A 27,562-nucleotide genomic window follows, 5' to 3' on the forward strand; every position below is an offset into this window, starting at 1 on the left:
CAATAACACTGGGCTTGAGAAACCCGACTACGTGTTGATTCGTGGCATGCTTAGGAAGGAGGGAGAAACAGACCTAATGATGCCTGAGCAATTAACCTGATTCACCTGCTAATCTCCTTTGAAGATGGGGACCTTGAAGCTGATCTACAATTGAAGAGAAAACTCCGGCTACTAGTGCAACTGTTCCTCTCAGCTAACGCTCTTTGAAAAATTCCCTCTAATGCCTCCATTACACAGCAGATGAGCTGTTTCGTAATTTTCTTCACTGATACTGCTCTTCCTAGTAAATTCGTAGGTAGTAGCTTAACCTAGAGACCACAAGGCTTGGCTAATAGAAGTCAGTCCAGCTGCATCAGAAAAGATGGAGACATTTCTTGCCATTGTTGCTGTGTGTTAAGAGCATCGAAGAATGAAAACAACTCTCAGAGGATTTACAGCCCTTACCACACACTGAGACACAGCACTGAGGATTCAATAACAGGAGCCCTCCAGGCCCTTGAAATGCTTCTTTCAATGAGCATTCACTCCATCACACCAAGGCTAAGCGTAAACATACTTTTCTATCCATATACTTGTCTCGGCCACATATTGGGTTTTCCTGATAATGCCACGGCAAACTCTGAAGGAGAAAGCAGTACAGCTACTCCTGGTACTATTTCTGTATCGGGGATCAAATTAACATCCCCGAGGGTGGGATAGCTTAGTAAGACTTCAGCGGGCTTGTCTGAGGGCTCTTTTTAAAAACAAGAAAATAATTTGGAACCCGCGGGGTCGTGCAATGAACACTGACATGGAAGAGGTGGAGGGAAGGATGGCGCTAAGGGGCAACGAGTGAGACCTCACTCAGCTTTTCGGCATGAGACACTCGGGCCGCGGCCGTGGAGGTGGCAGCAGACCTGGCTCTGGGGTGCTGCCGCCCACCTCTCCCGGGGCCGCCGGAGCACAGCGTGTTCCCTGCACGGCGGGGCAGGTGGGCGGGAGGACGGGCTGACAAGCCCAGGAGCAGGCACGGGGCGCCTTCCCGCCGCTCGCCGCCCACCGCCTGCGATTGCGGGCCGGGAGCTGCAGGTGCGCTGCCTGCCGAGCACCGCTCCGCGGCGGTCCCGCCCGTGCCTGGCGAGGAAGGCGGCCGCAGGTCCCCGGCCGTGCCCCGCGGCAGCAGCGGCGTGCCAGCGGAGCCGCCCGCCGGAGGCTCGGCGCGGCCCCAGGTGCGGCGGGAGGCCGGCAGTACCGCCGGGCCCCCGCAGAGGGCAGGGCCGCCCCGCGGCTGGGCCGCGCCCCGCTCCGCTCCGCCAGGCTCGGCTCCGTCCGGCCTCACTCCGGGCAGCGAGCGCGGGCGAGCCCAGGCCGAGCCGAGCGGAGCGGAGCGGAGCGGTAAGTGACCCACCGGCGTGAGCCGTGACCGCCGCGGCCCGAACGGCTGTCCTTGAGCCCGTGCCCATCCTCCTGGGGTGGGCTCGCCTCGGCAGTGCTCTGCCCGAGCAGGATAGGTCCGTTTTGAAGAAGCCTGACAACTAGGTTTTCATTCCAACAGTTTACGGGGAAGAGATGAAAAGCAATTTAAATTTCGTTTCAGAGTTACATGAAAGCAATATCACTTTAATGATTTTTTTTAAACTTATAATTATTCTCTGTAATTAAGATATGAAATATTTACCAGGACCTACATTACATACTAGGGGCTTAAGGAAGAAGTGAAAGACTAGGATGCTAGCAGATGACCTCTTTTGTGGTTGCTCATTTCCTTCCACTGTGAAAATAGTAAACTTCCTAAAGCTAAAAGCAAGGGGAAAAGTAGTTTAAACTATTTCAGTGAGTATTTATAACCTCTCTCTTAGAGGACCAGACCTTCTCTAACCCAGTGTTATTGTAGCTATGCAGCTACTAATAGGAGTGTGAGACTTCACATGACCCCATAGTCAGAGGTCTGAGTGACTTTGACATTGCGGGGTGCCCTGCTTCACCTCTCTGCTGCAAGAAAATGTTACCAGTGGAGATCAAAACAGCCAAACAGTAAGATTAGTCAGTATTACTGTTTCAATTTGGGTAGAGCGGGGACTAGAGGTAGAATTCTCCTCCGTCGTGATAAGTAGCCTATGAACATATAGTCTTTGTCATATGCTTTTAGTCATTATCAAATTCACGTTCATTTGCCAGGAAAGTTATCTGAAGTCTTGAAATCATCACCTTAACACAAGGTCTGACAGCTGTTGAAGAACATCAATCCTTGCTAATGCCACACATGTGCAAGATAACCCTGAGAGTGTGCTAGACATGACTCCAGGGTGGCTGGGCTGTATCAGCAGGTGTGCAGGTGCAAACTGTGGGGGAATTAAGGCCCTTTGTAGCTCAGTCCTTTCTTTTAAAAGTGTGAGAACATACAGTCTCCTTTTCCCATTCCCTTTGACATGGGTTTTGAAAGAATTTAGAGATGGCAGGTCTCAACCGCAAAAAGAGTCTTGCTTATGGGACCTTGGTGGCCACCTTTGAGTGGACCATAACCATATATATATATATATATATATATACATATATATGGATATATATATATATATATATAGAGTTTTCATGTTGTTTCTGGTCCTGTGAGTGACCCCACTCAGAGGGCAATCTTATTTGTTGTCTTTCAAAGCTTGGCTAGAAACCATGGCATAAGGTAACTCAGTGTTGTCAGATTATAGTGGTTCTTCATGTGTCTTGCAGCAGAGAATGGGGGTCTGCCAGGTGCTTACAGGAGCCAGGTGGCAACTTTAGCTCTTACCTTTCATACTTAGATACAGTTAAGTACTTAATGGTCTTAGAGTTTAAGCATGGATTCATGCACTTGTTTTCACTGGTTAGAAGTTCAGGTCAGGCTATTCTTTATAAGTTAAAGGAGGTAGTAATGTGATCGGAAAAGAAACACCAAGATTAGGGCCAGATGACCTTCAAGCTAGTTCAACAGGGTGTGGAATTGTGATTAGAATTGTTATTTGTGGCCAGAATGTATTGATTGGATTCTGAATTATTTTGACTATCTTGTTTGTGTCTTTAAACAATAATAGAATTTCCTATCAGCCTCTGGTCAGTAGGAGTGGAAATAAGGAGTAAAGGCAACAACGAGGTTTTAAAGCCTCTGACTCACTAGCTGCAACCCTTTTAGGCTTCAGTGCACAGCAGAGCATGTTCCTCAGAGGCAAATCACCTTTTTCTTCTTTTGTAGTTTTTTCAATTTGACAGGAGTTCTTCTGAGACTGTTTATTTGTGAAATGGCTGTAGTTCAGGAAGGGAGAGAAAATTTTTTGTTAATTTCTAAAGGCGGTGGACTCTGTGGTCATTCACACATTTCTCAAGAGTGAATTACATGGCTTTGTGGAGGCCATTAGGGGTATTAGTTTCCCCTGGAGTAGACTGTTGTGATATCATACAGCTGTGGTCCTTGGGTAAAAAAGTCTCAAAAAGTGGCATAGATATTACAGATGCCTTTGTTTCTCTGTTTTTCATTGAGAGAGAGTCTTCCAACCCATTGTGTTCTATGCAGAGCTGAGAAAAGGAGCAGATATCCACATTCTAAAGAGAGTTTCCACTCCATGCAGTGAAAATGTGTTTCTCTCCATTGAGGGTGTGCCTGGAAGTCCAGGTCAATAATTTAAGAGCTCAGAGTTGGGTAGTGCATGTACATCCTGCCCTTCATCCATTTGCAGGCATGTCCAAGTTCATTTCAGGCTTGCTGACTGTGCTGAACATTGTAGGGTCATGCGCTTAAAGGAGTGAGGGCACAGGACTGTGAAGTCATGAAAGAGTCATTTTCATATGACTGAAGGACTTTTTCTTAACCTTTTCTTATTTTAGATGTGTGCCCTCTTTCTTCTTTCTGTTTATTTTGGCCTCTAGTTGCCATATAATGGGGGATCAAGCTTAAAATGGTTTAAAGAGACCATTTCTTCAAGTGAAGACTCTCCAGGGCTGCCAGGAATAACCAACAATTAATGCAAGCACTGTTCTAATACTTGTTTGGAGTTGAGTCACACTGATGCTTGTAGCAGGAATTTGTAGCACAGGGAAAACAAACACTTGTGTGCTTGGCACCAGACAGCTTCAGGTTGGAAGAATGTAAGTGGGTGAAACCCAGGAGGAGGTAGTAAATAAAACAAGACTGGATGGTAATCAGTGTTTGGTATGAGAGAATTAATCTGAGGAGGTGTTGAAGCAGAGGAAAACAAAAACAAAGTCAAAAGTATGCTTGAGACCATATGTGAAGGTTGATGGTTATTTGGTTTGAAATGTATTAGGAAAGCAAGCAGAGATGAACCTGTGGTTTCAGCTGAAAATAAAGTACCTGGCATGTGGCTGAGGGAGGGCAGAGTAATGAACCTCTCATTTTATTGAGCTGCATGAGTTGGATAAACAACTTGTAAATAAATTTGAAATAAGTGTTACCTCATTTTAAGGAACAGTAGCTTTTAAAAGTGAAACTTATGATGTTCATTGTGTTCCTTGATTGCTTGGCTGAAGATGAATGGCTGGATTTTACTCTCTGAGATCATAAAGCTGCATTATGTTATCCTGAAATTAGGGGAAAGGCATAACCAACAGGTACAAAGCGTAGGAGTTTCATAGTCTGGGAATAACTGTGATAATGGAAAGACTCAGGAAAATGCTTTAACTTCTAGACAGTGTTTTACTGTTTGCTTACAGAGAGTAAGTATAGTCTCACTGCTACAACAGTGAAAACTATAAAAGCCACCAAGGCTGAGATAGAAAACCTGTGATTAATTTTATTATCTTAATAATCATGTGGTGATTCACAGAAAGTGCCAGGGATTTTTTCCATTTCAAATGGATTGCTATTGTACTTGCATACTTTCTAAGTAATAAACTGAAATTATTTGTAACAGAGCCCAGCTGAACTAGATGGATCTATACCAGCAGAGGATTTGTTCCAGTTTCCTCTTCTGTATTCATTAGAACAATTGGGAAACTGTTATTTTCATGATGTAATGCACTGGTTGTTTTAAGAGCTAATTCCCAAACAACGTGCTAATTGGCCTGAAATAGTGCAGTGCATGTGGTGCCCCCTTGGGATTTGAAGTTACAGACAATCCTATTTGTTAGTGACTTCAGAAATTAAACCTCTCATGAGTGTTTTAACTGTGCTTTTGTAAGGACTGAATGAATAAGTGCATGATAGTTCGAAACACAGTGTTCAGAGCAATTGTTCTATATTACATGATTGCTGGGCAAATCAGACTTGCAGTGGAAATTTCCTTGTGGGGTACTGTGCTGAAGTTTTCAGCTCACCAGCATAGGGTTGCAAAGATGTGATAGAAGGTATGACATATACCCTGGTCCAATTTTGCAGTAAACTAGAAACCATTTAGCAACTTCTAATGGAAAAACAAGACAGATTCTTAGCAAAAGGAATGGAACATATAAACAGAGACTTGAAACTAATTATTTTAACTACACTTCATATAATTCTTCTGTATGTTCTATTGCCAAGGTGCTATATGCTTTTATATTGACACTGTTTTACTACATTATTGAGTGGTGGAAGAGGGGCTGGAAAGAGTTTTGACTTTTTACAGCTTTGTAAATGATGGTGAACACTTCAGCAGTTTGGAATTTAGATTGACAATTTTAACTGGATGTGCCTGAGCAGCTCATCAGGGACACAGAATTGATTAAGATCTTGCTACTTCCCCACCTGCCCTCCCTCATTTAGGCTTCTGCATCAACTTGATTAGCTGAACAACTCTGTTCTTAATTTTTCAGATTTGCTCAGGATGTCTCCAGAGTAGGGAAGATGATATTGTGCTGGATTTCATTTGATCCATGTCGGTGGTTTCACGACTGCAAGAACAGGGAATGTGCTTTGTTTTCAAATTAAGGGTTATGTTTTTGTGTGGTGAGGTCCCAAACTAAAGGGAAATTTTTGCAGTGATTTCTACAGTGAGCAAAAACCTACTGCGTGGTTGTGGGCCAAGATCAATGGTTGCATTCCTGCTGCTGAGACTCTCCTGCCTTGGGACTCATCTCTGGGCTGAGTTTACCATGAGAGACAATGAAGGTATAAAACTGGTGAGTAAGTAGATGTTTTACTGATGAATAATGATTCAATTACATAACTTAACTATAATATCTGCTAATGGGAGTGAAGTGCAGAGTGAAAGAGGCATCGTAGGCCAGTATATGTGAAATGTGAATTAATTCAAACAATATAGAGAACATTGGAGACTTCTGCAGTATTTTTCTGAGTGTTATATGTGCCTCATTTTAATTGCTTGATGTTATTCTGCCAAGCTGCATGAAATTAAATAAAAGGAAACTTAAAATGGAACAAACAGGAAATGAAATAATAAGTGTAGTAAGATGTCTCTGGAGAGAATGGCAAGGGATTTGCAGTAATATTTGAGAAGTTATTAGATGTGAGAGTCCCACCTGTGTGTTCCAGCAGCCTTGTTTTTTTTACATCCATATAAAACTATATAAACTACATCATGGAGAGGAGTGAAGGTGGGAAAACCTGCATGCTTGAGAAGCAGAGGCTGGATGCAGAGGCATTTGGAGTGGGATACGGAAGGAATGTCATGTTTCTTCCCCTCTCTCTGCACCCCTCACCACAGCAAGTTTGGATTGGATGGGACATAACCACAACAACTGAAGAAACAGTAATTTGGGAATGTTTGAGTCAGTGAAGTGTGGTCTCCTACAATGTTTCCTCCACCTATTCACTGAAGTTGATGTCCATCATCCACCACTCCCCAGCTGCCCTTGTACTTCAGTACCTCTTATTTTCCTCTGGCTGCTCACCATTACTTTTAGTGTCCTCATGCATACCTGAAATCATGGGGCAGTACTCCAGCTCTGCCTCCTTGAATTCTGTGGGTCCTGTGCTGTAGGTGGTTGAACTCATGCTAGGCTCAGAATTCTCTAGAGGAACACTGTCAGATAGCATGGTCTGTTTTTCAGCCAGTTTGGAAGAGAGGCTAGTTTTGGCTAACTTGGTGTATTGTGGGCAAGATCTTCTTGCTGTGTAATCACCAGCAACAATAAAGACTTTTCTGGTTTCATCTTCTGTACAGCACAGCTACTGCTGCCATTGTTAAGCTCTTCCCTCTAGTGCGGCCTCACCTCTAGCCTTGCCATCAAAAATGGAGGCACTTGCACAGGCTACTCATCATTATGTTTACTGTCACACTGCCTAACCCTCGTCAAATGGGAGAAATTTGTCCTTCATAAATGGAATTTTAGCGTAATAGGCATTGGTCTTTCTTTAGTCTGTAGGCTTTGCAGTACTGCAGTTTGGTCAAAGCAGCGTGTTCAGCATGCTACTGTGATTTCAAGTATACAGAAAGAACCAGTCTGCTGATTACCAGGCTGGCATATACTATCAGTTTTTTAAACACAGTGTTTACATCTTAGTCAATGTGCCTTTATTTTTTTCTTTTTTTTCCCCCACTTAATACAATACAATGAAGCTAGCATTTCTGCTGACTGTGGTTCCCACTGGAGCTGATTGAGCTGGTATTTCTGTTCTCTAAGCCTTGCTTGTGGTTTCCATAAAGTTGAAAGTAGTTCTTGGTGCCGATTAGTTTTTTTCTGGCCTAAAATTTCATTGCAGTTTCATCTGTTCCAGATAACCCTTCTTTGGTTTATTGAATGTTTTCCAAAATTAAAAAGAAAGCATTCTCTGTGAAGTTTTCTTAATTTGAAATAGTCTGTGATGTTTCTGCTAGAGTAAACACCTTTTGCTCTACATGTAGTCAGTTATTTGAAGTGAGTTTGATATGGGACTCAGGGCATCAAAATCAGTTGGCTTATTGAACTGTAAGATGGGAATACTCTTTATCTGTCAGGGCTGGGAGCTCCCTCTTGGTAAGCTGTAGTAAACTCCAGAATATTAGTACTGAAATTTTTCATGCCATCTGCCTTTTTATTTGATGCTTCATCAAAATGCTTAGGGTTATTTTTAAAAATGACTGTGTGGGGAAAAAAATTTATTGCTTTGTCACTTGCAAAAGCCCCTTCTGTCATGGCATTGTAGGGTAGGTTTGACAGAAGTCGGTATTTTTTGAGGAAAATGCTCTGCTGCTTTTATTTAATTCTTGCCAAGTTTAGAAATCTCTGAAAAATATGTGTCAGTAATAAAATTCTGGACGTTTACCTGTCATCTCTGTGTAATTAAGGAATGGATGTCCCATCCTCGCTGAGCAAGCAAGAATGTTGCAGCCCAGGGTTACTGCAGACCTCCCTGAGCAGCTCCTTGCAGCTGCAGGCTCAGGCTAAACCACATCCTCAAACAGAAAAGGAAATTCTCTGCATTTCCAAAGTACCTAGTGACCAGCAGGTTATTTAAATGCAGATGAAATACATGCCAGGCTGTGTCAGGAGGTGGAAAGAGGGAGGGATGGAAGGAAGCAGGAAGAATTTGGACATGGGCCCTGGTGACTCAGGGTAGGGAAGGAAGTTACCTGGGAAGATAGGCGTTCTATTGGAAGATGCTGTGGTTGCCCAGAGATGTCTCTGAACCTCTTTTTTAGGTCCTCAAGCCTTATCCTTCCCTGGTTTCTATAATGAGCTACACGAGCATGAGGAAAGGATCCCTGTGAGAGCCTAAAATCTGTCTTTGGAGCAGGGTCTGGGCACCAGGTTTTGCATGTTGATTTCTGCTGGTCTGCATAACACAAACCCTGCCACCACACTTGCACTTAGAATTCTGTCACACAGAGCTTAGTGTCTGTTGGCACCGAGTTTGAGACAATGTTTGTACTTTTTGTCTTGTAAAATGTTCATGTGTACCTTATTTGAGCTTTGATTTTATATATATATTTACTCCATTCTTGCATTGTTTTGGGAGAACAAGTTGTTATTAGTAGATGTAAACCTGAGACATGATTTAAATAGGATGAAAATTATTCAAAATAGGAATTGTCTTGAGGTTTTTTTCTTATGTCTTCAAATATTAATTCTTTGATTAATATTTTATGTGATTGAGTTTGTAGTATGAATTTTACCAGCTCCATACAGGAGGCAGCAAATACAAATTGTGTGATCTAACAGCTCAACAGATCTAACAGCTTTAAATTCCCCCTACACTGCTGTGTTTTACAGTTTTACAGACTGTCCTCATGCATCCTGCCCACCTGCTAAGCCTCACTGCTTTATCCATGGCTGCATCATTTCTAACCATGTCTGGTAAAGCCTTGAGGCTTTACTGGGGCTTCTGTCAGGAACCATATGTATACCTAATAAGTCACAGTCAGAGTCCTGGAGGGCTTGCCATCTGAATGGAGAAAGACACAGCAGGTGACACACTCAAGCAGAGAAAAAAGAGGACCTGAAAGTTTGGCCAGATGTGGCTTGGTTTGGTGTTGAAGTTGGTGGGCAGTGCTACCCCATCACCAGGTTCTGTCTCTGCTACCACTGATAGGTGCAACATACAGTCCTCTGCAGCTGAAGCTTCTCCTCAGACACAGCTTGGCTTCATCCTCACGTCAGTCAAACAATTCTCTATGGTTCCCTTTACTAGAAGAAAAACTCTGGCAGTCAAATCCTTGTCATTTTTAGTTTAAAGTAATTTGTTCCCATATTAACAAATGGTCATGCATTCCTTTTTGTCCTCTGGTTTGAAAGACGGTTTTGTGTTTTTCATTTTGGCTTAGACAAATCACAGTGTTTCATACGTGAAAAGGCATGGCTTTTACCTTATGAGCATGCTTATAGTAGAATTGTTGCTGCAAGTGTGCCTCTGGAGACACACCTGACATACCTTCGAGCTTCCTCATTGACAAACTGTTAGCAACACAGCTGCCACAGTTTAAAGGTCAGTACCAGGTGACCGGATGCAATTTGAGTATTCTAGTTTTTGGGATTTCTTAATAGAACCTAAATTTCTAGAGATTGAAGACCTAAGTGTGCTGCAGAAAATCTGTGGTCTTTAGAATTTTTAGGTTCTTCTTTAGGATTCTTTAGATTCACCTTAAGCCTCTTGCCAGTGCCAGGGCACTTCTTCAAAACAGTTCTGAAAGCAACATCAGTTCTCTTGGCTGCATTTTCCTGGTCTCAGGATGGAACCACAGTGATAATTTGGAATCATCCTGCACTCACAGTTCTTACAGACACTGCATCTTGCACTGCTAAACCTTGTTTTGTGTTCGTTGACATGCTTTTCTTCACTCCTCACTTAGGATAGAGTTGAACATTATCCTGAAAGATGACATTGATAAGCTTCTTAATAATGAGCTTTTTGCCTGGTAATTTCCCCTTGCTCATCTTCTAAATAGTTTATCTGACTTATATATCTTATACTTTTGCTGACTTTTGCCACTTTTCCCAGTTTAACCTATGGAGTATTTTGCAAAATGATTTATTAAAATCCAAACAAATTGTGTTCCCATTTTTTGTGGGAATAGAACAGAAAAGAGACATTTTGGACTAGTATCCTCTGATAAGTCTTCTGTAATGTATTTGATCTGCTTTTATTTTCCATTCTTTTGTCAAGATCTGTGTGCTATCTGTAGATGACTGATGTGTCTGTGCTACTAAAATGACTTTTTTCCCCTCTTTCCTTCCAAGTATAGACACCATATTTGGCTTTCTTCAGTCACGTGGTACTCCCTCATTTGATGGATTTATTTAATATCTGTGCTATCAGACTTAAAATTTCATGTACCAGCTTGTTCAACGTTCTGTGATTAAGATGGTTCTGCCACCCAGACTTGACAGCAATAAGCTCTTTGGATTTTGCTTCTATCTCAGTAATTTCTATCCCTGAGAACTCATTCTTATTAGATGTCATGTGTCGGCTCCACTGTTCAGCATCTGTTTGGGTTTTCTGGAAAATGAGTGGCGATAGTAATTTCTTTTGAGAGGTATATGTACATTTAACATGAAGTCTGCCCTACTCCAGTGAAGAACTTAATGATTCTTTCATGTGCTTACTGTAGTAATTTCTTTGCTGTTGTGGGTTTTTGTTTTATTGTCATTTTTTTTTGTTTGTTTATTTTCATATTTAAAATGTGTCTGAAGGACTGTCTCATTCTCTGTATTCTCTTAGCAGTCTGGTTCATCTTCAGCAACACTGCTGTTATCTGTCTCATGTGCTTGTGAGTTTTGGAACAGCAGAACACATTCAGCAGTTGCAGTTTTAATTGTGTAAGACCTCTTTTTACAGCTTCTCCTTGAAGTTATCTTGTCCTGGACCCTTCTCTTACCAGACTTTCTGCCCTAGGGGTAAAAGCTGTTATAATAGCTCTGTCACTGCTTCCTTCAAGAAATTCAGCATCGCTGCACACGTCTTGAAGAGTCTCTGCTTTTTTAGTGACTTTGTGGAAATAAAGAAAAGGATTGTGGGAGAGTAGAAGGATGCTGTAGGACATCTTTCAAATATTAAAGAGAAGACAATAAAAACATGTATGTCTGTAAAAAGTACTATGGACTGTAGGTAGAACATATAATTAATCTGAAGCTAGATACTTTTTTATTTGGCCTTTTGTCCCCTACTGAGGAAGAGGCTCCACATTTCTGAAATATTCCAGAGTAATTCCATTGCCAGCGATACAGATCATAAAACAAACCCCAGAGTTTTACTGTGGTTTTCTTGGGGAGAATTGAAATTGATCTATCTTTCTGGTTTCTTTTAGAAGTCTGGCAATTAGGAGCTTTGCAGACTTTCAGTGTCAGCTTTTTCTTTCTGAAGATAGCTCACATAACAAAGACTGACCCAGTCTTCGAGTAGGTGCAGTAGCAGCATGGGTTTTGAAAAATTTTAGCCAGCTCTAATTGCTCCATGCCAAGGATGTAACTATACAGTGAGTTTTTGAATTCTTCTAAACTGCACCAATTAAATTCTGTGTGGACAATTCATGGACTCTTTGTTATCCTCTAAAAAAATTGAAACTGCAAAGCAGCGGGGAAGCATTTTTAGTTTTCTTCTAATGCTTCTGTGGGGTACAGAAGTTAAATAAGGGCACCTTGCTTAAAAGGGCACAGCTAAAATTTTATGTGGTATGCTGCCATTGGTAGCTTTACTCAAAGATCCATGTCTGCTGCCACATGTAAGATGCACTCGCTGTGAACCATCCACCTGACAAACTGTAGCACTCTGGAAGCTAAAGCACTTTGTGACCTGAGGAGATAGTGCTGAGGGGTGGAGGAGGATATCTACTACATCTTTTATCCTGGTGTAGGGATACAGTCGAGTTCCAGCTGCCAGTGTGTGATCAGACAACAAAAGACTGTAAGCAGAGCTGGCCTTGTGAAGAACCTGCTCAGTTCTGGCAGGGTTGGGTAGCACCAATACCGTGGGATTCAGACTGTACTGAGCCCTTCTGGATTCATCTCGGGTGTACTGATGCTTCTGGGCATTTCCTGACCATGTGGGTCTGACAGGGCCACACTGGCTCCACAAAGAGCTACTTGGCTTTTGAGGGTGTTTATTAGGTTGGAGCGGTAGACTTCAAATGAATACAGGTTTACATTCTATGCTAATGCCAAGTTAACCAGTCTTCCTACAACTGGAGTGCTAAAGTGGAGATCCACTGCTGTCTTTGTAGGCATCAGAACCAACCTGTTAAGATTAAAAGAGGGCAGGAGATCCTGTGAACCCAAGCTGACTCCATGTGCCTTGTGGTTTTGCTCAGGTTTTTCCCATAACGGTTTGGTACCCTGGTACTCTAATCTCAGTTTTTAAAAAAAATTAATTCCCAAAGTAACCAGCTGGGGAAAGCAGCATTCCCAGGGCAAACTTCAGACACTATAACACAAAGGTAGGTTGGATTAGCTGGAACTACATCTGCAGCAGGTGGCTGTTTCACCTTACCAAGACTGGTGTATGTCTTTGTGTGATGGCATTTTTTTCGGATGATATTCAGTATGTTCTGGCAGGTAGGGAGGAGCCTATAGCCACAGCTTTAAGCTACATGTTTCTAGCTATCTGTTTACTAAGTATTTGGGGAAGGAATAAATGTTTTATTATGTATGTCTGTACCGTGATGATATTATAAAAAATTCTAAGTGGGCTGCAAGCATTCTGCTGCTTGCTTACTGGGAGCCATCAGAACTAAATAAGATTTTGTGTGGTTTTTTGCTGTAGATGCAATCCTAGATGTCTTTCTATATAGAGAATCAACACAGAGAGTAAATTCAGCTTCCTGCTACTGCAGGTCCTCCATGCCCAATTGACAGTGTTTATGATCCCTGACTCCTTTTTCTCCTCACCAGATTTGTGTCTTCCATTGTTCTGCTCTACAACTTGAGATTTTTTTAGGGTCTTGGGAAGTTTTAAGTCTGTGCTGAATCTGGGCATAAAGAATAGATGATTGTGAATGCAGAAAAAAATGCAGTTACTCATTTTCCATTTGAGTATCGAAATGCAGCTTCAGCATGTATGCACACTGGAGTCATACCATACTGCTTCAGGCATGAGTTGATATCCTTACTAAGTTTTTAATTTTTATTTTTTTTTTTATGTCCATACTGCCTCAGTTTCATGTGGACTAAATTTTAGCCACTCTTCTCAGCCAAAGCTATAAAATCAATTAGCTGTCCCTCTGGATGATTAGGTCAGACATGTTAGGGTAAAATGATGAGAAATTGTCACTGTGAGTGCTGCAGCACACATCATCCTTGTGTGTGCATTGACAGAAATGGATGTCCAGGAAAAACAATACTTGTAAGAGCTCTTGGTTGAAAATATTACCTTTACAGGTGTCTGTAACTGTCTCTAGCTGTGAAGAAAGACATTTGAAGTAATTGCAATTCTTCCATTATCAGACACTGAAACTATGAAACACAATTAGATTTTATAGTTGGCTTATTTTTTTTCCTCTATTAGTGGGAGGAAATGGTGGAGCGGTTTTGTAAACAGTGCTATTGCTCAGTTTCTGGAGCAGCACTGGATTTGATAAAAAACCGTATCAGAAATCCTGCAGTTTAACTCTACAGGATTCAATAGAACTCTGAGGCTGATTATGTAAAAGGTATTTGAAAGGCTGGAGAGGATGAACAGCAATGTTTACTCTCATTAAAGAAGAATCAACAGCAGGATGCAAAACTTAGTGGTTTGCAATTCAGAAGTTTCAGGCTATGGTAATAAATTTGAGGATCAAATTAAAGCAGTGCTTTGATTTAAAAAACAAAACAAAAACCCCACCCAAAACATATGGAAAAGTGGTACTATTGGATATTATAATTTCTTTTGCCTGAAAAATATAAATTTAATATATAAACAGTATCATTTATGAAAGAAGTTACTGAGTTGTATTTATGTTAGTGTGAAAATTTAATTTCTCTTCCAGTTTGTTTACTGGAGGCCATCACAGTACAAGCAGCTATGTGTGTGTGATAATGGCTAATAGGGTGGCTGTTGATGGTATTGAATGTTTTAAAGCTGTTAGTATAAATGCTCTAGGTTTATTATTAAAAATGAGATATTAGATTCTTAAATAGATAACATACATAACCTCAAGAAAATGAAATATAACATATTGGACTCTTGTGGAAGCTTAAACTAAAATTGTCTGCCAACAAGTTTTTTTAAAATCAGATTAGCTCTTAGTTGAAGCGTCTGTTCTATAATGTTTGTATTGCCAGAGACCATGGGGAATATCTCTTTCCGTTGTAATTAAGTTGAACAGAGTCATGTTTATGTTACATCTTTAAAAGCCCCTCTTTGAAGACATGTAAGAGCCCCCTTTAGCAAGGGAAATGCTGTAGGCAAATGCAGTGGATATTGATACAAATATATGCTGTTTCATGAAGAAATCTTAGAGACCAAAGTTCAACAACAGCAGAGCTGAAACACTTGGGCAAGTGCACCAACCTAAAACCTACATAATTGATCATGATATGAGCACAATAACATAAAGGTTAAGAAACACAAAATCTCATAAAGCAATGTCTCAGAAGTGGCTGGAACAGAGTGGGTAATTATTCACGGGCCTGTGATCTCTCCAGCACAAACAGTTCTGTGCTGCTACTGGGGTCAGTGCTGCTTAGCCTTTTGCAGTGCTGCTGCTGTAAACGCAGTTGAGAAATTGTGGTTATATTGTGAAGATGAGTGGATTTAAGTTCAGGAAACTTTCTCCCTCATCTCTAAGAGCTAAAATGAAGTGGCTTTCTTTATGGTCCTGTTTCAAAAGAGGTAATTCTCTTCTGCTGTTCCTTAACATCCCCAGAGCTTTATTGTTATATCACAAGGGTTGTTTTCCTCTCTTGCCCCACTCTAATCTGTAATTCCTTGTGGATGATGTCACAGTGTTTGATTTCTGGCTGAGATTTGAGACTTTGATATACTGTTCAATCTCTCTTTCCAAGAACTTCTAGGTGTTTGACGTTGCTTTGGGTGTCCCTGGACAGTTTTGAAAGTGGTGAGCTGCCATGGTGGTCTCTCTGTGAAGGGCCCAGAGGCTGCCCCAGGCTGGACATAACCAGCTCCAGTGGACTTAGCACAGGACACAGTAGCGCCCATGCGTGTGGCACCTCTGTAGAAACTTATTTTAATAAAGGGCAAAAAATGCTTGACAGGAAAAGGAGGAGGGGGGAAAGTGTGACAAACAGTAGAGGGAAACAGGTCAGAGAAGGAGGAGAGGAGAAAGAAGTGTTTCCTGATACCTTAGCAGATGCTGTAGCCTGGGGAGGAGCCGACATTGCAGACACGTTTTTTCCTTAAGAACAGCAGCCTTTGAGAAGAAGCTGGGCTGGAGCAAGGGAGAAGAGCTAAGAGGGAAGGGGTGGTAGAGACTTGTGGATTGACTGTAATGCCCCCGTTTCTCCTGCGCTGCTCAGGGGTTGGAGGAGTATGAGGAGTGAAATCGAGTCTGGAAGGAAAAGGAGGAAGGATGTTGCTTTAATGTTTGTCTGTGTTTCCCTTGACAATAAATTGAAGGAGTTTTCATCTGTCAAATCTGTCTTCCCTGTGAAGGTAATTTGTAAGCAATACCTCTGCCTTTATCTCCACCCACAAGCTTTGTCATCCTGTTTCTCCCCCTTTCCTGCTGAAGAGGAGTGAGCAAGCATCTGGGTGGGCATTTGGCTGCTTGCTGAGGTTTCTCCAGCACTTCATGCTTGTGGTAGGTCAAGAGGTACATACTGGTCTGACTTCTAATGACAAGAAACTTTAGTTGTGTACTATGCCACTGTTTTGCTGTTGGGCACAAATATTATGCGAAAAGCAATAGGAGCAGAGAACTAGTTGATTCTTTAAAAATTACACTATGAAATAGGCTTGTAGAATTTTAAATTTCAACACATTTTATCTGGAATTTTGATTATCTGTATTGTCTCTTATCTTCCTTCCTTACTAGGTAGTGAGTCCAGTGGTCAGGCAGGGAAGAGCTGCAGGGTGAAAAAAAATTAAATTTACCGTAAAGTCTCTCTAACTTCAGTGAGCTTATGGAGGCATTAACCCTACAGAAGTCTCTTTGCATGGTCAGATCTTTGATTTTAACAAGTATTTATCTTGAACTCCGTATCAAGCCAGGAGAGACATTAGGGGAGTTTGCAACATGAAACAGATGGCTCTTTCTTTGGAGGAAGCTAGTCTGAGAATTGAAACCCAGTCTAATTAAGCAGTTGACAGGTTGAGTCTCTCATTTTTTCTGGGCAGGCTGCAGCAAAACTAAAAATGTGAATCCTGGAAATACTTAATTAAAAGCATCATTTTGGCCATGCAAGTTGCTTCATTGAACTGAATGGGATTTCTCCAGTGATCAGTCACCAGTGCTGAAGTGTTTCCAGGGTTTGCATTTTTCATCTGTGAAGATCTAGACTAAGGTTCTTCAACTCAGAGAGTCTAATTTTTGTTGACTTTGTGATATTGAAAGCCCTAAAGGCACAGTACTGAGAAATACATAAACACTTTCTTCATCCCCACAAACTTCAACAGCTTAAGTCTGTTTTTAAGCACTCTTGAGGTTGAGGTTCTACCCTTAATTCCCTCCTACCCTTAGATCCTGGGTGTGCAGGTTTTTCAAAGGCATCTTTGTTTTTATCAGGACTTTCAAAGGCACCAGGACAGGTGAGTTATCTAGTCACTAGGTATTTCAGAGGAGGATAGTTCCAATTACTAGAAGTGTTTTAATACCCACCAGGTTCCTCTATGTCTTCTGAGCTCAGTGAAAAGTTTGAAATCAGCTAAAAACTGAGTAATTTTAATTGTTTTGTGGAGATCTGATTCTGAAACATACCTGAAAATGTTTGTTGAGGCAGAATGAGTGTTGCTACACTTTTGGGCAAGGGTAGGCGGTTTGCTCATAGCAGGAAGTTGTTATAGTATAGAAGGAGGATGAAAAGCACATGAACTTGTCTTTTCTGTTCTTTGCCTTTAAAAAGCCCAGGTGTATCCATTAAAATGCATCAGGTTTTATCTTCCTTGTTTTGAAATTTACAAATTTAAAGTGAAGACACTTGAACCTTTTGCTCCTAACTTTCAGTCCTAGAAATACCTGTTGATAGGACTATTTCTCCTTCATGTTGCAGAAGACAGAATGACAGTAGCGCTTAACATTTTCCATCTATGTGAGGAAACTTCAGCATTTCTCCCTCTCATATTATGGATGATTGTCATGGGTAAAGTGGAGATTGAGGTTTTCTGAATTATAAAATGCAGCTGTTTGATCTTGTATGTAGTGGATCGAAAAGAGCCATTTCTCATGATTTTGTGTTTTTCTCAACATATTTTGGTGCAGCTGAAATGTTCTATTACTATGAGAAGTATGGAGGAAGCCATTGGTTTTCTGTCCTCTGGCAGTTTGCGTAAAATAAAAATGAAGCATTTAAATTAGGATGTGGTGATATGTATTCAAATCTCTGCAAAGGTTTTGTTTTGAATAGGTGCATTTCAAATTGTCTCTAAGAACATAAAGACATTTTAAAATGTGGTTTCTATTTACCTGTGCTCATTTCTTTTATTAAAGGTTGTTGGTTAACATTGTAATTCATAGTTTGTTGATAGAACACTTTAAAATGTTCTGCAGTGCTTTCCACAGTTTAACAAAACAGAATTTAAGACATTGCTAAAGAACTGGTATCTGTCTCTAGAGCAATGAGGAGAGAATTACTGCAAAGACATGCCTTGTCAAAGTACTCAGCCTTCTTGGTGGAGTGGTTATATATCTGATAGAATTTGATACATTTCTTCATCTCACTTTTGTTTTTATAAATGTCTCTTTCTTGCTGCTTAGTTCTTCTAAATGTGAGATGTAGGAAATGGAACAGATGTTTGTAAAACTGCTTATCGAGCTCATGGAAGAAATGCGTAAAGTGGTATTTTCATTGTTATAATGAAACTATAATTACATTTGCTTGTGAGGTTTGAATTGGGTTCTTAACAAGAACATGTTCAACAGGCAAAAAAATATTAAATGGCATAAAACATCATGTGATATTCGAATAATGAAAAATGTATCACTTAACAGTGTTTGCATTATTCAGAGTTATACACATACAAGTGTCTGCTCTAATCCCTTGCCAGTATGTTGTCTTGGTAACCAGCTACCTGCACACCTGCTCGGCTTCTGCAAGTGAGGGAAAATGGATGGTTATTGGCCACAAATATATTGAAATGGAATATAAAAATCCAGCAGAATGTTAATATTTAATAAGGCTGCGCCTTCAAACTTCAGTGTTCTAGCTAGTCTCTAGCAGCAAGTTTTATACCTGAACAGAAAAAAGATTTGACATCATTTGTGTTCTTTCTGTAAAGCAGGGAGAAGTAAAATTCAAATTTCTACCCAAAGATCCTATAACACAAAGAAGAATGTAAGCAGTACGTATATTAAAAATAGTTTTATATTAGTGAGAGTCTATTGTTTATTGAGTAACTGATTTGGAGTACTTAATGACTGTCAAGGAATTAATCACTTTTCAAAAAACTTCCTATTCGCCACTGAACTGAGCTATCAGTTCCTTATAGGTACATGAACCTAAGAACAAGAAATGCGTGGCAGGGCACTGGGGGGAGGAGGGCAGGTAGATAAAATGCTGTTGGGATTGGACCTGAAAATACCCTCTACTTTGGCTGAACTTCATTGGCAGAGTTTTACCTTAACTTGAAATACTTTCTCCTGTTTGCTTTATAATTGCAACTTTCTATTGATCATGAAACGAAACTTAACACTGGCATTTAAAGAGCTGGCAAAGAAAGCATAAAGGCCCATATGGGCATTTTTATTTTTCAATTCCAGCTTTATGAATAATTATTAGAAATTTTTTTTTTCTAACTAGTCTTTTAAAACTATACCTGGAAAAATCTAAAGAAAGCAAAAAGCTGAAAAATACATAAACTGATGTAAAACATGTATATAAAATATGTAAATAAAACATAAGAATAGGTACCAAAACAGGCTTTTTGGTATAGGGGTGCCTGGTGTGCAATTGGAGCCCAAAATAAACCAGAATGGTTATGGGACTGGTGCATGTATGAGGCCGTGTACAAACTGATAATGTCCGACTAAGAAATGTCTTTCCAGTGCATGGACAGAGTGAGTTTGCACTTCCCTACTGATGTAGTTGTAAATCTTTGCTGAGAGGTATCTCACTATACAGATATATGTATAGTCAGAGATGACAAAGAAAAGATTATAATCCCAAAAAGAACAACTACTTGATGCTAATCAGATGCTTATTCACCAGATTGTTGCCTGGGTAGGATAATGCATGTCACTCCAGCATTTCTTGTTGAGAATATTCTAGGCATCCATTTGTATGGTGTTACCTGAATCACAGAATGGGACCACATTGCTTGGGAGGGACTTCTCCTTGTAGTATAAAAATTGGATGTGTTTTGCCTTTGTTTTTTTTTGGGTTTTTTTTTTTTTTTTTTTTTTCCAGTTGTATTCTAAAATGTTAAGGATCAGGAAATTAGAAGTTATATGGAGTTAGAAGCCCAGATTTTTTTTTAAAAAGGCAACCTGAACCTGTATTCATATTAAGGTGCAAGTGGGTTTGTTCTAAAAACTACCCTGGTGCTTTTTTAAAAATGCCCTTTACCTCAGCGTTCTTTATAATGCAGGGTCTTACATACATTTGTAGTACAAAGAGTTGAACTGTGTGATCTGGTAAGGTGAAGTTCAGCCTTTAAAAAAAAAAAAAGGCAGAAAGTATTTTTTTCTAAATAACATGTAAAATATCTTGCACTCAAAAGCTGGTTTTAATCTTTCTGTTTCTGCTCATGTTTCAGTAGCCTTGATAGCACACTATGTTCTGCCCACGTAGAGGAAGGATGTTTCATTGTCCTAATGTGTAGATCCCGTTGCACAAGACACATGGCAAAAACAAATTAATCACCACAGGAAGAGTTTCAAACTTAGTTATATTTACTCCTGTGCTTACTCAGAAGTTGATATAAGATGAGCTGGGTCTCTTTTTAGAATAATGTGTATGGATATGTATGTAATTTATATACATAAAATATAAAAATGGAGTCCTCTAGATTTCTCATTAGCTGGTCTTACTATTAGCTGTTAGGTTAACTTAGTAAAAGTCTCTAAGGGTAAATTTGATGCTATTGTAGTGGCAGATCTGAGGGCTGGGAGTCACAACAGTTTTGTATGAATCATGATTTGCTTTTTTAATTCTCTTATACTGTAGGAATACATTTTGCGATGCTTTTGGCATCCGCATGATAAGCTTGGACAAGTGAAAGGACAATTGTGTTTTACTTTATAGGTTGTGTAACAAGCCCGGAGATTTTGCTAATTCAGATTTACACCTCGGGATGAAAGTGGTTTTATTTTCACAGCAGTGTGAACTTAATAATTTGACAACATTTTGAAGTGTAAATTCAAATTCTGTAGCTCCTAAGTATGAGAAAGGACTGCTCTTTCTGTTATACTGGTTATTCCCTCTCAGCCATGTGGGAAGGGGGTGTGCAACACTGAATCTAGTTAAAATTACATGCTGACTTATGCTGCTCCCCTCTGCTCGGCCCTGGTGAGCCACAGCAGGAGCGTTGTGTCTAGCGCTGTCTATGTCACTCCAAGAAAGTGGAGTGTGTCCAGCAAAGCATCATGGAGAGGATCAAAGGTCTTGGAGCATCTGACATACAAGGAGAGGCTGAGAGAGCTGGGAGCTCAGACTGGAGAAGGGAAGCTCAGGGGAATCTTATCCATGAGTGTAATGGCCTGGTGGGGAGGTGAGTAAAGAAGATGAAGCCAGGCTCTTCTCAGTGCACCCAGTGACAGGATGAGATGCAATGGGCACTAACTGAAATAAGGGAAAATCTGTTTGAATGCAGTAAAGATTTATTCTTATTGGGGTGGCTGAGCACTGGACCGAGCTGCCCAGAGGGATTGTGACATCTCCATCCTTGGAGATATTCAAAACCTGACTGGATGCAGCACTGAGCAACCTAGTGTAGCTGACCATTCTTTGAGAAGGGGGTTGGACCAGATGACTTCCAGAGTTCCCTTCCAACATGAATGCTTTTATTAAATTAATCAGAAAGAAGTTGTTAATCGTTTATAGGTTCTCTTTATTCTTTCATCCTCACTGATGATGGACACTGTTAATGTGACACTGGTGTTCAGAAATTATGTTTAAAGGTAATCATATGCATCAAACAAATGCTTTTTTCCAACATGCTGTGTATGGTGCACTTAAACTCTAGGGTCCTTTCATTCCTAAAGGCTGAGTATATGCTTGCTTCATTGTGAGCTTCAGAAATTAGTCTCTCCAGCACACTGAAATGCTCCACAGGCACACGGCCGTGTGCAGAAAGCACAGGTGTGTGTCTAACCTTGGGAAATTCTAGTTATTATCACCCGAGGACATGATAAATTCCCATCCAACAGCACTCTGTCTGTTGCTGGGTAAAGTAGGCAAGGGAGGGTTTTAGAGACTGCCAGCCCCATGATGAGCACAAAGGGTTTTTTTCCTATGTTCTGTTGAGCTCTTTCTGCCTGCATCTGTAATTAAAATATGAAAGCTTTTAGAAATGCCTGTTGATCATAAACTGCAGATACCAAGAGTCAGATCAGAAGGTAAACAGTTAAATAAAAAGGGTAATTATTAAGGTCTGTATTTCAGAGCCAGTCTCTGCTGTTTCATCTTGAGCCTGTAATCAGCAGCAGCTGTGAGGGAGAGGGAATATGAACATTATTATTTTAGTGTAAAAACACAGTTCTGAATAAACCCTTTCTTGCAGATGTGTTTCTGGGCACCAACAGAAAATCTCATTGTGAAGACTTAATACCATTTTAGTATGCAGGATTGTCATTGACAGTGCACTCTGGAAAGCAACAATTCGCTTTAGTAAGGGTAAAGTGCTTTTCAATCTAAAAACAACAAAAAAAGCTCAACCAATAAAACAAAACAGAAACCAAAAGCCAAAACAGAAGTCATGGGTATAGTGGCTGAAATGCTGCTCAGGACAGAAAGTAAGTTTTTTCGAAGATGGATGTTAGGTGTGTATCTTCAAGAGCAATGTATATTTTTACATTGGTGCTCTTTGAAGTGTACACGTAGAAATGACTCGCAGCTCCAGGTGGGCATCTTTGGCAAATTAAAACTCATTTGCTTTGCACAATTCATAACATTGCTGGGTATTCCTGTACAGCTTTGCTCAGATTTTAAAGCACATTGAGATTATTTGAGTGTTTTGATGGAGCTCTTTCTGGACTTGTGAACATACAAACCTCTAGAAGTAACTTAAGATGCACTTTTTTCCAGAAGAGAACTTCTGAAGTGATGCATAATGGGGGAAAGGGTATGGGTGTTATTTTGGTCTCTTATTAGATCTTTGGTCTTCAGCTGTTTTTGAGACATGAGGAGGTACTAGTGATTATTCACAGGTTTCATATTCACTGTATAAGGACAGCTTTACCTTTAAAGCACTTGTAAACCATGCTGTAACACAGAGCCTTTCTGAAACAGTCAAGTCTAAACTTCTTTTCTTAAATACATTTTAATCTATGTGATAATACTTGTATTAATCAAAACTCCAAAGATGAAATTTGGTGGCTATGCAAGGAAAATTGAGATATGGGAAGGAGTGGAACAGTCATCATTTTGGTCAGTGGTTGCAGACAGTGATGCAGGTGTGAAGGTCAGGTTCAACAGAACTGCCTCCATACCAATTTTCTATTGGAGTAATTGATGTAAGGGAAGCAAGATTAGCCTTTAACTTATGTGCACATTTAAGCACATATTTGTGTTTCTTCCTGTTACCAAGATATTAGCAAGATAGGTGATAACCACCAAATTAGAGCAATTTTCAATGATGGCTGTATATCATCTGATTGCTGCACTGCACTGAGTATTAGAGCGGCACATCCCATTAGCTGTGCAGCTGTCCTCTGCTCCCTCCTGTCTGAATGCTCCTCTTGTGCTGGGATCTGCCACCCCACATCTGACAGTCAAGGGTGAGGCTGGTTGGATGTTATTAATCTCCTAATCTTATGGATGCATTAGATGTGCTGGCCTTATTTCTTCTCAATTTCCAGATACTTAAATTTGACATTACTGCCAGAAGAATGTTTATTTTCTTTAAGGAGAAATGTTTTTGAAAAAGAGTTTTTTTAAAAAGATGAGATTGTGAGTGAAAAAGCACTACTCCTATTTTGCTGCTGATTGTACTGATAAACTTTATACATAATTTCTTTGGTCATCACTGTGGTAAATTTGTTAGGATTAAAAATGAAATGATCAGTACAATCTGTAAAGAAAAAAAAAATCTCACTTATGAGTTATTATCACCTGAGGAGTGATAATAACTTATAACTGACTTATGAGTGAGCAAAGTCTGAGTGAAATGTTGAAGGTCGAAAAGTTTTTAACTGCTGATTCTTGAAGGTCTTTGGTTTGTTTTTAAGACCAAGCTAGACTTTGATTTCAATGCTGTACCTGGTAACCACACAGCACATCTGAAGCCTTTATAAGTTGGTCTACTTATTTTACTGTAGTTATGTTCTTCTCTGCACTGCTTTTCTCTCCATGACTGCTTGGAAAATGGTTGATATAAATCACTGGTCATGCAATGGCAGCAAAAATGGTACTTTCAAATGAAATTTAAATGTTTTTAAAAGACCATTGTTTGTGGAAACTCTGCACCTTTAAGTCACTCAGTTATAAAAGTTAGCTATATTGATTCTCAATTAGCATTTTTATGGGATATGCAGGGATATTAGCAGACCTTGAGAAAGCATGAAACAATTTCCCCCCCTTTCAGATTAGCATATAGTTAAAATCTAATTAAGGCAGTACCCATTATACAGGGTCATAATTTACAATTTAAAACAATTGCCTGGTAAAATAACTAAATATGCATTAAAAGAAACAAAAAAAACCTTAGGAATTCATGACCTTTTAAAATTGGAGTAATCAATCCAGACTTGTTTTCCACTTTAATGAATCCTGGCATCTCAGGTTTAAATGCCAAATGGTGTTTCTTTTCTCTCCTGTGGGTCTGAGGACATTTGTTGTAGAAGTTAAGCAGAATGACAGCTGATTTTGTCTGATGGGCAGAGCTCTTGATTATCCTGTTTTTGCTTTCCTCCATAAGAATTCGCTAACAGAAATTCACTTGGCTGCAGGGAAGAGTTAATTTGTCACAGGTATTGGGCTGATGTAACAGCAGTGGAAGGCAGTAGAATAGGGAGGAATTTTTGTATGTGAGCTCTTTTTGACTTGGAGATGTCAAACATTTTCCAATAAAGAAGTTCTGTCTTAATGCAGTAAAATTTTAATTAGCAGTGCTGTGTTTGAAAAAACATGTTCACAGCTAAATATTTGAACAAAGAAAAATTGAGGGTTTTTTTCCCTTATATTTCTGTATTTGCGTAGTCGAATATTTCAATGCTATTGAAAATAGTTTTGCTTATGAAATGGTGTGTCATAAGATCTACTATTAATAAGGTAATATTCTGAGAGGAAACAACAAACTTGGGGTTTTGGTTGTATCCCACATAGAAAATCACATTTTCTTTTTTAGGATGTAAATTATCCAGGTTTTATCCTCAAGGTGATTTTTCCTCAATTTAAGTAGTCTAATACTATGGTCAAAATATCCCTGTGAATTTTTGCAGTTGGCACTGTACCTTTGGGGATCTCAGCATAAGGAGGCAACAAAAGGACAAATGAACAGTAAGTATTATTTCAGGATGGTATAGGAAAAAGTAAATTATGGAGTTTGAGACTGGCTCGCATTTATACAGAATTCCAATTCAGTATACACCTCAATTAGAAAAGAAAATCTTTCTTTTCAAGAAGTATTTCAAAGAGCAAGATGTTTAGAGAGTAATTCTAGCAGCAGGGTAACTTTTACAAGTTTTGGTAACACATGAAATATTTCCTTAAGTTTGCTTTTATTTTTTGCTTCTTATAATCTGTGTTCTTGATAGTAATTCTGTAAGACAGAACCAGAAGCTGGCATGCCTTCCCGCAGCTTGATATAAATCTCCTCTGTTACAAAATGAGTTGAGCTGCAGTGAACTTAAATGCCAATGCTGAAGACAGCAGGCAACCTGCTGTTTAGTATCACAAAGTTTTAACTTTAGCTTACTCACATCTTCCTTGTTCCGGTATGAGTTAAACTGGCACCTTACCATGGCTAATGACAAAAAGCTGTTCTTATTTGCAACAAAGTAGTTGTATGATCAAAAGCCTCACTAATAACGAGCATTGTACAAGGTTGTATGTACCACAGTGCAGGCTTCAGTCACCTAAAGAATAATCCCAATCCTACTTAAAGATATAAAAAATTATCAAATGTGTTTGACTGTGTGGGTATAACATTGTCTTTAGAAGAAACAGTATTTTTCTCAGCCTCATAACCTGTATACTGGCAGAATGTAGTCAATCTATAATACAGCATATTTTATTGCATAATAATTTCTACAATACATACTATTATTTTCATTAATTACTTTTATTTTTAAAATAAGGGCCTTTCAGTGAGAAGGTATCACACCTTCCTTTCCCCACAATATGAAATGTCATGTAATAAACTGAATAAAATAAATAACAAGGAGTCTTTCATTTAAGCCTTTCAGAGGCTTATATGTTCTAAGTTTTTCTCCTTTACATCTAATCAGGAAAAGAAAAAAATTATGTCTACCTTTCTGCTACAAATCTGATCCTGCTGAGTAGTTCTGCTTCTTAAACTTTGCAGGATATACATGATAGACTATATATGGGTGGCCTCAGGAAAAATATTTCTTAGTTGGGGCAGGTGTAGTTCATCCATCTTGCATCCCTTCTACCTGTGGAATGGGGGGATGTAATTCCAATCTGTCTCCACAGTATCAGAAAGAAAATGCTGAAATCAGGCAATGCCTCTGGTGAATGTCAGCCCTTGTAATGGGGAAGATGAAGGGTTAAAGAAGCATGAAGCTCTGCCTCATAGCCAGTGGGGTGTTTTGCAGCTCTTGTTTGGAAGCTGTTGGTTTACTGCACAAAGCAGGTATAAACTGACACTAAAAAATATTGCCTGCTTGCTTGCCCTCAGTCTGTATTACGTTGTTTCCTTTATCACTTGAGGTGCTAATTCTTCTGTAAGATTGAATTAATTAGGTCTTAAGTCTTCCATCTCCTCTTCACCACAGCAAATTTTTCATCCACTATTTCTAAATCCCATTGTTTAGAGCCTATGAATTTATGTAGGGTTCTGTGTTGGGCAGAGCCCATCAAGTGATGATCATGTGCTTGAAGGTAACATGCTCAAATCTGACCCTGAGCAGGGTGAAGAAGGTCCATCTCTTGTGAGAAGGAGGTTCCTTAAATGCATTGGGAGTTCTGTGATGTGCTTCTTAGTTCATTTAGAAGAGTTATAACCCTGGGCTAAACTAGTTGCAAGACTGATTTATTTATATTTCTGTTATTCATCTGATAGGGCACTAATTTTATATTAAAATTAAATCCTTGGTTTACATCGGGAAATTGAGAAATGAAAAGTTTTGAAAGTATAATGAGACTCTCCTAGTCTGTTCTTTTTTTCCTAATTTTTTTTTTTGATATTACATTAGTGAGCTGTATTGACTGCTAATTTTTTCAATTATTTTGATTATTGTTCAGGTTGTATTTCTCTGAAGGTGGTCCTACATTCTGTATAGCTGTAATTTTATCTAGGGTTTTCTAACATGTTGGTATTTGTCGCCTAGCAAAAGTCTCACCTTGGGAAAAGAAGCTTCTCTACTTGGTTCTGATTTTAATCACAGAATCTCAGAGTATGCTGAGTTAGAAGGGACCCACAAGGATTATCTAGTCCAATTCCTGGCCCTGCACAGGACCCTCTCCAAGAGCCATATCATGTGGCCAATAGCTGCTATTCTGAAATATTACACAAAGGGTAAGAGAGTTTCTCAGTCAAAATCTCAGTAAAGCACCTTGTTCTGTAATTGATAATTTCTTGCAAATAAGAAGGAAAAGTCTTTCTGTCCTTTCATGTTGCATATATTAGTGTATTGCTATAATTTTTTATGGTTGAAATTTTCAATGTTTAAGTGTGCTATGCATATAGACAGTGTCACAGGATATTGGCATTATAGTTTCAACAAATTATGGTAGTTACCGTGGTTTAATAAATTGATTTGAGCAAATTGGTTTGTTTGGACTTTGTGGGTCTGCTTTCAGTGTATGGGATAGG

The 27,562-nt window shown here is 39.6% G+C and overlaps 1 protein-coding gene across 9 annotated transcripts in view; it reads left to right on the plus strand.

Moving 5' to 3' along the window:
* The window catches only part of NEDD1 (NEDD1 gamma-tubulin ring complex targeting factor), a 257,109-nt gene that overhangs the window by 29,333 nt on the left and 200,214 nt on the right, over positions 1–27,562 (plus strand). For 7 of the 9 annotated variants that reach the window (XR_012053499.1, XR_012053495.1, XR_012053498.1 and 4 more), the window contains one exon: positions 1–6,060. The exons of 1 other annotated variant lie outside the window; for it this stretch is intronic. Coding sequence is in view for 1 of the 8 variants with exons in the window: in XM_030261846.4 (XP_030117706.4) it covers positions 1–100 (100 nt within the window). In the remaining 7 variants the exon portion in view is untranslated. Of the gene's footprint in view, positions 27,516–27,562 lie in introns of those variants that run through there. One more of the 9 variants, XM_030261846.4, reaches the window with a different exon arrangement.

This window comes from Taeniopygia guttata, chromosome 1A, assembly GCF_048771995.1.
Source record: "Taeniopygia guttata chromosome 1A, bTaeGut7.mat, whole genome shotgun sequence".
Classification (NCBI taxonomy): domain Eukaryota; kingdom Metazoa; phylum Chordata; class Aves; order Passeriformes; family Estrildidae; genus Taeniopygia; species Taeniopygia guttata.